This window comes from Anomaloglossus baeobatrachus, chromosome 1, assembly GCF_048569485.1.
Source record: "Anomaloglossus baeobatrachus isolate aAnoBae1 chromosome 1, aAnoBae1.hap1, whole genome shotgun sequence".
NCBI classification, from domain to species: domain Eukaryota; kingdom Metazoa; phylum Chordata; class Amphibia; order Anura; family Aromobatidae; genus Anomaloglossus; species Anomaloglossus baeobatrachus.
The window spans coordinates 787471262-787482532 of record NC_134353.1 but is presented as its reverse complement, the minus strand read 5'-3'; the positions used below and the strand labels follow the sequence as shown (position 1 = coordinate 787482532).

Here is an 11271-nt window from a genome sequence, read left to right as displayed (position 1 = left end):
AGAGAGGGGGCTGAGGCTGGGGACAGAGAGGGGCTGAGGCTGGGGACAGAGAGGGGCTGAGGCTGGGGACAGAGAGGGGCTGAGGCTGGGGACAGAGAGGGGCTGAGGCTGGGGACAGAGAGGGGCTGAGGCTGGGGACAGAGAGGGGCTGAGGCTGGGGACAGAGAGGGGCTGAGGCTGGGGACAGAGAGGGGCTGAGGCTGGGGACAGAGAGGGGCTGAGGCTGGGGACAGAGAGGGGCTGAGGCTGGGGACAGAGAGGGGCTGAGGCTGGGGACAGAGAGGGGCTGAGGCTGGGGACAGAGAGGGGCTGAGGCTGGGGACAGAGAGGGGCTGAGGCTGGGGACAGAGAGGGGCTGAGGCTGGGGACAGAGAGGGGCTGAGGCTGGGGACAGAGAGGGGCTGAGGCTGGGGACAGAGAGGGGCTGAGGCTGGGGACAGAGAGGGGCTGAGGCTGGGGACAGAGAGGGGCTGAGGCTGGGGACAGAGAGGGGCTGAGGCTGGGGACAGAGAGGGGCTGAGGCTGGGGACAGAGAGGGGCTGAGGCTGGGGACAGAGAGGGGCTGAGGCTGGGGACAGAGAGGGGCTGAGGCTGGGGACAGAGAGGGGCTGAGGCTGGGGACAGAGAGGGGCTGAGGCTGGGGACAGAGAGGGGCTGAGGCTGGGGACAGAGAGGGGCTGAGGCTGGGGACAGAGAGGGGCTGAGGCTGGGGACAGAGAGGGGCTGAGGCTGGGGACAGAGAGGGGCTGAGGCTGGGGACAGAGAGGGGGCTGAGGCTGGGGACAGAGAGGGGCTGAGGCTGGGGACAGAGAGGGGCTGAGGCTGGGGACAGAGAGGGGCTGAGGCTGGGGACAGAGAGGGGCTGAGGCTGGGGGACAGAGAGGGGCTGAGGCTGGGGACAGAGAGGGGCTGAGGCTGGCGGGACAGAGAGGGGCTGAGGCTGGGGACAGAGAGGGGCTGAGGCTGGGGACAGAGAGGGGCTGAGGCTGGGGACAGAGAGGGGCTGAGGCTGGGGACAGAGAGGGGCTGAGGCTGGGGACAGAGAGGGGCTGAGGCTGGGGACAGAGAGGGGCTGAGGCTGGGGACAGAGAGGGGCTGAGGCTGGGGACAGAGAGGGGCTGAGGCTGGGGACAGAGAGGGGCTGAGGCTGGGGACAGAGAGGGGCTGAGGCTGGGGACAGAGAGGGGCTGAGGCTGGGGACAGAGAGGGGCTGAGGCTGGGGACAGAGAGGGGCTGAGGCTGGGGACAGAGAGGGGCTGAGGCTGGGGACAGAGAGGGGCTGAGGCTGCGGGTAGAGAGGCTGATGCTGGTGCAGCATGGGGGATGGATTACAATGGGGGGTGCGCAGCATGGGGGATGGAGCACGTTTGGGAGTGCGCAGCATGGGGGATGGAGCACGTTTGGGAGTGCGCAGCATGGGGGATGGAGCACGTTTGGGAGTGCGCAGCATGGGGGATGGAGCACGTTTGGGAGTGCGCAGCATGGGGGATGGAGCACGTTTGGGAGTGCGCAGCATGGGGGATGGAGCACGTTTGGGAGTGCGCAGCATGGCGGATGGAGCACGTTTGGGAGTGCGCAGCATGGCGGATGGAGCACGTTTGGGAGTGCGCAGCATGGCGGATGGAGCACGTTTGGGAGTGCGCAGCATGGCGGATGGAGCACGTTTGGGAGTGCGCAGCCTGGCGGATGGAGCACGTTTGGGAGTGCGCAGCCTGGCGGATGGAGCACGTTTGGGAGTGCGCAGCCTGGCGGATGGTGCACGTTTGGGAGTGCGCAGCATGGCGGATGGTGCACGTTTGGGAGTGCGCAGCATGGCGGATGGAGCACGATGGGAAGTGCACAACACACCACACACACACACACACACACACACTGGGAACCACAAACAACTGCCCTACACAGACACCTACACACACAGACAACGCTGCACACACACAACACCCAACACACAAACACCGCGGCACACACAAATATACGCACATACCGCACAACACACACATTGCACAAAACATACCTCCCCCCAAAACACACCACACACACACAAACCGCGCAACACACAACGCTACAGACACACAGCGCTCCACAAACAACGCAACACACATACAACACCGCTCTCACCCCGCGCCACACCCAGACAACACCCAGAACATGTACAGCGCCTACACAAACACTTGGTAACTACACACAACATATATATATATATAACAAAAATCATACATGAACTACACAATACGTAAATTCTAGAATACCCGATGCGTAGAATCGGGCCACCTTCTAGTATATATATATATATATATATATATGTGTGTATGTATGTATGTATGTGTATATATATATGTATATATATGCATACATACATCCTCACGCACACACCTGTCCTCAGCGCCATGGCCCCGCTCGGCTCCACCCACTCCACCCCCCGCACACATTCTCAGCGGCCGAGCGATCAGCTGATCACCCGGCTGCTGGGAGCGATCAGCTGATCGTTCACAATATTTATTATTTGCATACTTCCCAGGGGGCGTTGCTCTAGAATCACTGCGTTGAGAAACACGTGATGGTGTCTCCGCAGTGGATATTTTGATCTCCCTAAGTTCAACAATGCTTGCTTAAGTGATCGTTCACAATAGTCTGCCGCCGGTGAAACTTGGTAAAAAAAAAAAAAGCCTGATTCCGTTGTGCCACTATATGCAACACATCCGTTGCATCCGTCACACAACGCAATGCAACGGATACCGGTCAACGCAAGTGTGAAACTAGCCTTTCCCGGGTGCACTACTAGAGATAATGGCACGTGATCCCTCCAAGGATATAATCTTACAACCACCTCCCCTTATGTTTACAATTCAATCAGGGTACCCGGCCACCTTCCCATATACAGCCAGCAATAAGCAAATATATGGTCATGTACCTCTATTCAATATTGTGTACCTCACTGACCCCAGACAGTGTGATGAAGCAGAGGCAGAATAGTCTGTTATCATCACACAGCCTAACCTCTAATAACTTCAGAGCTAACGCCTCAGGATAAACAAGAAACACAGCTCCTTCTCAGTGAATAATCGGTCGAAGAATAATCTTCCTTCTTCTTTATCCTATCTATCTATCTATCTATCTATCTGTCCCTGACTGACTATTATACACCGATCGGTCTCAGGTCAATTGTTACTCACTGAAGTCTTCACCCAAGATGGCGTCCATCCCCTCAGACTGCTTCTGATTCACTCTTAGATGATTTTGTCCAAACAGTTTCTGGAGAAAAATTCACTCAGATGAATTAACCTCGTCAGGGGCAGTAGGAGCTCCAAAGAAAAGAAAAACGAGTAAGCAGTCCACAAAAGGAAAAAAAAAACAGGCAATCCTATAAATCCAAACACAGGAAAACGACAGCCGTCTTTCTCTTGCGCAGTCCCTCAGATCCTGACTGACATTTTCAACCGTCTATGTCTTCATTTCCAGGGAAACCTAATGTAACCCCTTACTGTCTAGCAGTGTGCCTGCCCTCTAGTGACACCTAGTGGCCATTTAAATTCTAGCATAAATTTATACAATACATTAACAAACATGCAATTTTATCTTATGTACATTTTCACCCTGTTACACAGTGGGCTAGCACAAACTACATAAGTTTGAAAATCGCAATTCTGTCTATTTCTTGTCCTATTTAGGAATAACTAGTTTAATTCGCCTACTTAATTCTGCTGGAGAGGAAGCCCAACCAGGCCTTACAATCCTGCTGTGCGAGATTCTTAGTGCCGTCTACCTGAGTCTCTTCATCCATGGATTAGCCACTCACTCAAGCCAAGAGTTATTCTGCATCGTTGCCCATTCTTTGGGTGACAAAATGTGGTCTGCAGTGTTTGGCGGAGGAGCTCGAATCCCATGCAGGGGACAAATGCCTGTGAAACCTGTGACAGGTCAGTCATTATGTACACATTATTGTAGTGAAATCTTCTTATAGTAGAATCCATTATGTTGTGTTTTGCACATTTGTGTTCGCCAGTAACCTATAGCACTGCAACCTGCTTGTGTCTTAGTAATGTATTGTGTTGTCTTTTTGTGTTTGTGCCAAAGCATAGCTCTTACATTCAGGATGCTACAAGAGGCGGTATTAGACATAAAGGTTATATACCTGACATAGGTGCTCATTGGCTATCATACGACATGGGCGTAAGGCCATTTTTCTAACACTGTACCTTTTAAGCAAGACTTAAAGGGAACCTATCACATGTAAAAACACTATTATCCTGCAGATGTGGGGTTAAGCTGCAGGTTAATAGTTCTTGAAACCTGCCCAGTGCCGCCTGCACATTGAACCCCGTTGCTAGGAAGAAATAAAATTTATTCCCCCAGAAGTGTTCAGGTGTCAGTACCTCGGGAGGCACCGGCATGGGTTAACCCTAAAACGTATATTTGGGGCCTCGCAGGCCTGCTAGGCTACTTGTTTTCTATTGTAGATTTCATGGTTGCGTGTTCTAGGGTTAATTCATCGCTCTGTGTACGGAGAGCAGCGACTGTAACCGCGCTTACCGCACTGACTGACTGATGCTGGTTCTAATACGGAGTGGCTGTCAGTCAGTGTGGGGGGTGCGGTTACATCCGCCGCCATCCATACACAGAGCGATGACTGAACCTGTGCAGGCCCCGCCCATATGACTGAAACCCGAACACTGCTGGGGGAAATAAAGGTAATTTCCTCCCAGCAGCAGGGTTCAGTATGCAGGCGCTGGTCAGGTTCAGAACTCTGTTAATCTGAAAATTAACCCCATATCTGCAGGCTGACAGCATTTTTACATGTGACGGACAGGTTCCCTTTTAAAACAATATTAATGTAGTCACAATGTATATGTTTTGGTGGACTCCAGTATTGGGCCCTATGTGCACGAACTGTACACGGACATCTTGCTACCAACTGCTATTTTGATGAGAGAGCGGTGAAAGTCATAGACCCCCCATTTATGACTCTAAAAAATCACTTCCTTTATGCTTCTGGATGGACCTTGTTGTATTTACTTTGCAGGTGATTTATGGTTTTTGGTTTTTTTTTTATATCCTAATCAAAACTTTTATAAAATGTCAGGATAACTGGGCAATGGGATGGATCAACACAGAGCCAAAGATTAGCGCATGCAACCTCAGTGATGCGAGCAGCATCTTCTAACCCTGTAATCTAACGTGTCTGAATAGGTACAAATATCAGATCGGACGCCTTAAAAAGGTGCTCCGACTTCAAACAAAGCGCTTATAATGATTTGTCAGAAGAGTGCATTGGTTGCCCTTTGTGCAGGGGTGCACTCTTTTGGCCTGTAAATTCCTGAATCTGTAGGTTGACTTTTGCCGTATTATCAGAGTAGCACTGTAGGAACATAATAAGCTTTAGGTTGGACTCCACTTGTCTGGTATAGAAGTGCATATATTCATACACTGACTGCATTTAGTTATTTATTTTTTGGGGGGCACAAGGGTACATGTATACTGAAGAGAATGAAACCCTGCTTTCATAGCCGCTCAGTAATGAGCATTGCTGCCAGATTTGGTTGGTTTTTAATGTAGTGCTGTGTGAATCCCTTTCTAGCCCCTCTTATGCTCTGAATATTCTCTCTCTTTTTGTTTTGACAGGAAAATACTTTTCTATTCCTAGTCCTCATCAGGTAGTTGTGTTCTCCATGGAATGTGTTGGCTTTTCCAAAGCCCTTACTGCCATCAGTACCCATAGCCCTCCCAGCCCTTCAGGCAAGAACCTAGATTTTAGTTGAGGGCAGTGTTTTCTTCGCTCTACCATTCCAGAGCAATAGGCCAGCACTGGGAGATGTCTTTTTATACTGCATTTTTCACTGGATTTCTAATTGTTAATTTATTGGCACAGTAGAAATTTCCTTACCTGCTGTATGTTTATACAAAGAACATATATTGAATACAGTTCTCCAGAATTGGAAAATGAACTTTGTGTTCTTCCTGCAGAACAGAAAGATCTGCTTTGTAACAATCAATAAAGGCTACCAGGTGAACCTGCCAAAAGTTAAAGTATTGATATTCATGCAAAATCCACTGATGAAAAACTATTAGAAATCCATATGACCCCTTTTTTACCTATTCATCCTAGTTTACTAACATGCTGTGTGGGTAGCGTTTTGCTTTTAGGTTTATGGTGTGGTTTGTGTGTTTATAGCTTTTGTAGCCTTTCAAGCAAGAGGTGTGCAGTGTTTTTCAGAGAGTACTTACAATCACCTGAAGAAGTGGAGTACTTTATTCCCTTTTCTTTTTCTGTGACTAGCTTATAGTAGAATGGAATGCATTGATTGCCTCTGTGATAGCAGAATTTATTGTAAAACCATCAGCAAGCAGCTCTAGGAGCAGAAAAAAGGCATTGCTTAATTGAGGATAGGTAGTACAAGTCACACTAGATATATTGGGGGCGCTTACTGTATATTGTTACCAGATTTAAGAGTTCAGAAATTTGTTCTTGGGCATTGCAGCAATCATGATAGTTGGATAATGTGGCGTCGTTGCTAAAGGAATTATTTTGTGAAGTTTGTTGGGTAAACTAATTAAATGGAATGTGTTATTACAAAATCTGAAATATTGGGATCTGAAGGCCTTGTTCCTAAAATATCTTGCGCCCTCTCTAGTGCCAGTACACCACAGAATACTGCGGACAATTAGCAGAATTAGCTACATTTGGTAAGATCTGCGGACAGCCTGATATCTGTGATGGTCACATAAGATTGTCTGCAGATGCTAAAAGAAAAAGGGTCTCTTACACCTTAGAGGGCTCAATACATGTGCACTCTCAGCTGCTAGTGTACATGTCTTCTTAACAGAGAGCAGAGGATAGGCAAACGCCAGACATTTATACTTGAGAACAAAAGTAATGAGCATGATGAAATCCAGCATGCAGATCAGTCAGGAAGCCTGCATACCAATTAGATAGTTGGTCACATCTGCAAAGGTTGGATGCTGATGTTCTTCCAATAAACACATGGACAAAATTGTTGGTACACTTCTGTGGAAGAAAGAAAGAAAAAAACAAAAACAAAACAGCTATGGTTACTGAAATAACTTGAAACTAAATTTTGGATTTAAGTTTACTGAAGACCAACTAATGAAAATCAGACATTGCTTTTTAATTGTGGTTCAGCAGAAAATTAAATAAAAAAAACGATGAAAATAGCTTTTGCAAAAGTGATGGTACCCCTAAAAAAGAGTGGAAATAATTTGACTCTAGGGACATGTTAAATTAAGCTGTGTGCTGTAATTAGCATCACAGGTGTCTACAAACTTGAAATCAGTCAATCTGCCTATGTAAAGGAGGAAAAGTAGTCACTGTGCTGTTTTGTATCATGGTGTTTACAACACTAAACATTGAGAAAACAAAGGTAAGGAGTTAGGGGTGCTTCACACACAGCGAGATCGCTACTGAGATCGCTGCAAGTCACGTTTTTTGTGACCTCATTAGCGATCTCGCTGTGTGTGACACTGAGCAGCGATCTGGCCCCTGCTGCGAGATCGCTGCTCGTTACACACAGCCCTGGTTCGTTTTCTTCAAAGGCGCTCTCCCACTGTGACACACAGATCGCTGTGTGTGACAGCGAGAGAGCGACAAATGAAGCGAGCAGGGAGCAGGAGCCGGCGTCTGACAGCTGAGGTAAGCTGTAACCAAGATAAACATCGGGTAACCAAGGTGGTTACCCGATATGTACCTTAGTTACCAGCCTCCGCAGCTCTCACGCTGCCTGTGCTGCCGGCTCCGGCTCTCTGCACATGTAGCTGCTGTACACATCGGGTTAATTAACCCGATGTGTACTGTAGCTAGGAGAGCAAGGAGCCAGCGCTAAGCAGTGTGCGCGGCTCCCTGCTCTCTGCACATGTAGCTGCATTACACATCGGGTTAATTAACCCAATGTGTACTGTAGCTAGGAGAGCAAGGAAGCGGTGTGCGCTGGTAACTAATGTAAACATCGGGTAACCATACCCGATGTTTACCTTAGTTACCAGTGTCCGCAGCTTCCAGACGCCGGCTCCGTGCAAGCGCAGCGTCGCTTGCACGCCGCTGCTGGCTGGGGGCTGGTCACTGGTCGCTGGTGAGATTTGCCTGTTTGACAGCTCACCAGCGACCATGTAGCGATGCAGCAGCGATCCTGACCAGGTCAGGTGCATCGCTAAAGTGTGAAGGTACCCTTAGTTGTCTCAGGAGATTAGAAATTAAATTCTAGACAGACATGTTAATGATAAAGGCTATAAGCCCATCTTCAAACAGCTTGATGTTCCTTTTCTACAGTTGCGCATATTATTCAGAAGTTTAAGGCTATGTGCCCACGTTGCGTTCTGTCCCTGCAGAAATTTCTGTAGCGATTTGAACAGCACACGTGCGCTGCAGAAACAGTCCGTAATGAAAAGCCGATTTCAAGCGCTCTGGATGCAGCCTCTCCCATAGACAGAGCGGGACCTTCATCCAAAGCGCATGAAAGAAGTGACATGTTGCTTTTTAGAACGCAGCGCTTCGGCAGTAGCCGAAGCGCTGCATTTTAATACGCCACGTGGGTATGGATTAGGCACAATCTGCATAGATTGTGCTGGGATCTGTAGCAGGGAAAGAAAAGGCGCAATAGGCTCTTACCCGATATTAGGGTTTGAAGGGTAGAGAGAATGGATGCACTCACCTGGTCAGGTTGTGCCAGTCACAACCCCTGTGCAGACGTATGTGAGTGCTAGGATGGTTCAGCAGCGGCCCCGTCAAAGATAAAGGTTACTGTCTAAAATCGGAAAACGAAAGACGGGTTTTCTTCATCGTTCCTTATGGGAGACCCAGACCATGGGTGTATAGCTTCTGCCTCCAGAGGACACACAAAGTACTACACTCAAACGTGTAGCTCCTCCCTCCTAGCATATACACCCCCTGGTAGCCAGTCCTAGCCAGTTTCAATGCTTTGTGTTCAGGAGGTCACACACACACATGCATTCTCTGATTTTTGATTTTTTGGATTTCAAAGATTTGGAAGAAAAGCGGGTCCAGTCTGGACTCCCGGCATGTCCCTTCTCACCCCACTGTGTCGGCGGTGCTGTTAAGGTTGATTTTACAAGGCTGGAGCCTTCACATGCCGCGCTCCTTCACCATCCCCTGGGGCTCTGGCTTGAAGTGGGAGCCATCACGTTTCTCAGTGCTTTGCAGGAGACTGGTCTCCATCCGCAGCCCTGTTCAGGATCCTGTCGGACGGAGCGTTTAACCCCCCCCCAGGGACCTGGCACCTGCGTCTCAAAAGCTAAGTATGAGACGTTTTTACCACAGAAAGTGGTCTTTCCAGGGGTCCCTTGTACTTTATTTATTGGGGGGAGTGTGTTATATGACTGTGGTAACATTTCCGGCCGGTTCTCCCGTTTTCACTGGAGAACCGCGCCGATGGTGCCTGCACGCTGGCCGCATGTTTAAATCTAGGCCCCGGCTTCGCCTGAGGCCTAGTTTCGGTTTCACTCCCCCTGCATGTCAGCATGCAGAGGGACAGTGTGGCTCCGCCCAGCGGCTGTTCAGCACAGGGAACGTACACTCCTCACTGAGGAAAGATTCCCTTCCCTGTATACCTCATTTGCCCGCTCTGAGTAGGCCCCGCCCCTCTCCTCGCTCCGGTCGCCATTTTCTCAGCGTTCTCAATGTCTGTATAGGCACAGAGATACCACATTGTGACAAATGGGGGCCTGGGCTGGGGGACTGGAGGGCACAGAAATGTATGTTAAACGGTCTGGCAAGTCACAACCTCCAGTTGTGCAGCTGCTTATATTCTCTGTTTATATACTCTGCTGGGGGTCATTCTGGAGATGCATTCCCTCAGAGCCCCCACTTCTGCAGCATGTCTCACATCAGAGCAAGGCTGCAAGGCTGTTCTTAATATGCACTGCATGTAGACTCGTACTGCCTGTACTGAGCACATAAACACAGTGGTCCCTCAGCCTGGAGGCTCGTCAGTGGTCCCTCCAGCTGCTCCGGTGGTGCTGAGCATGCATTAGCCCCCTTCTCAGGGCGCTTCTGCTGCTACGGCTCGCTCAGCAAGCTCTCAGAGGACTCTTCATCTGGTCTCAGACCCCGTCCTCCTAAAGTGGAGACGCAGGGTCCCCTGTCCTTCCCCGTCCCGCAGCTCTGATTCACGAACTGACTCACTGGACGTGGAGGATGTCTTTACTGGGGGCTCGGACGCTACTCAATGTACCATTGATCTGTCCGAAGGTGATGCAGATGCTAATGATTTGATTGCGTCCATTATATTTGTACTGGACCTCAATCCGCCTGTATCAGGGGAGTATCCCCCTCTGGCAGAAAGGCATCAGTATACCTTAAAGAGAACAAGGAGTGTGTTCCTTAACCACTCCAGTTTTCAGCCCACTGTGACCAAGCCCAGAGCCTGTCCTGACAGACGCTCCCAAAGCGTGGTTCTGATGACAGTTTTCCCCTTCCACCAGAGGTGGTCAAGGAGTGGGCTCATTCACCAAAGGTGGTCCCTCTGGTGTTTAGACTCTCAGCCCGGACGTTGTATCAGTGGCTGATGGCTCCTCACTTACGGTTTTGCTGTCCGCCAGGTTGTCCTTCTGGCCAAATCTGTATGGAGGCGGCAGGGGCCTCGTTCTCCCCAGCTTTTGCAGCAGTGCGGCTTTCAAAGCCATCTCTGCTTCTCTAGAGGAGATGCATTCCCTCACAGGGACTCTTTGCCCGAAATGGTTGCCTTAACTTCCAGACTTCAGTCTTTTCATCCTATGCCATGTCTGCCATGCTGGAGACTCTCACCGCACTGCGGTGGCCTCGGCTAATTTCCTCGCTATCCGCAGGCTCCTGTGGCTTCGGAAGTGGAAGGCGGATGCTTCTAAAGAAGTTCCTTGCTGGGCTCCCTTTTGCTGGGACCAGACTGTTCGGGAACAACTGGATGAAATTATTAAGGAAGCTCTTGGCGGGAAGAGTTTCTTCCATGCCACAAACCTAAACCAGGAAACCTGTCCAGGGCAGGAATCAGTCGAGGTTTCGTTCTTTTTGTTCCTCCATCTGATCGTTCTCTAAGCCCTCGTCCTCGTCCACTGGCTCAGACAAGGATCGTAAACCCAAATGGCGCACGAGAAGACCGCAGGACATGCTGCCACTAAGTCAGCCTCCTCCTGGCTATCTGGCCACGTCAGCAACGTCCTTGGTCGGTGGCAGGCTCTCCCACTTTGGCGACGTATGGTTTTAACACGTCTCCGATCAGTGGGTGCGAGATACCATCTCCCACGGCTACAGGATAGAATTCTATCCAG

At 49.9% G+C, this 11271-nt stretch overlaps 1 protein-coding gene across 2 annotated transcripts in view; it reads left to right on the top strand.

The window, feature by feature from the left end:
* DMXL1 (Dmx like 1) overlaps positions 1 to 11271 on the top strand; it is a 330551-nt gene that overhangs the window by 194480 nt on the left and 124800 nt on the right. The window contains exons 28-29 of one of the 2 annotated variants that reach the window (XM_075324980.1): positions 3669 to 3917; positions 5620 to 5733. In XM_075324980.1, coding sequence (XP_075181095.1) covers positions 3669 to 3917; positions 5620 to 5733 — 363 coding nt within the window. The remainder of the gene's footprint in view (positions 1 to 3668; positions 3918 to 5619; positions 5734 to 11271) is intronic. The other variant, XM_075324981.1, reaches the window with a different exon arrangement.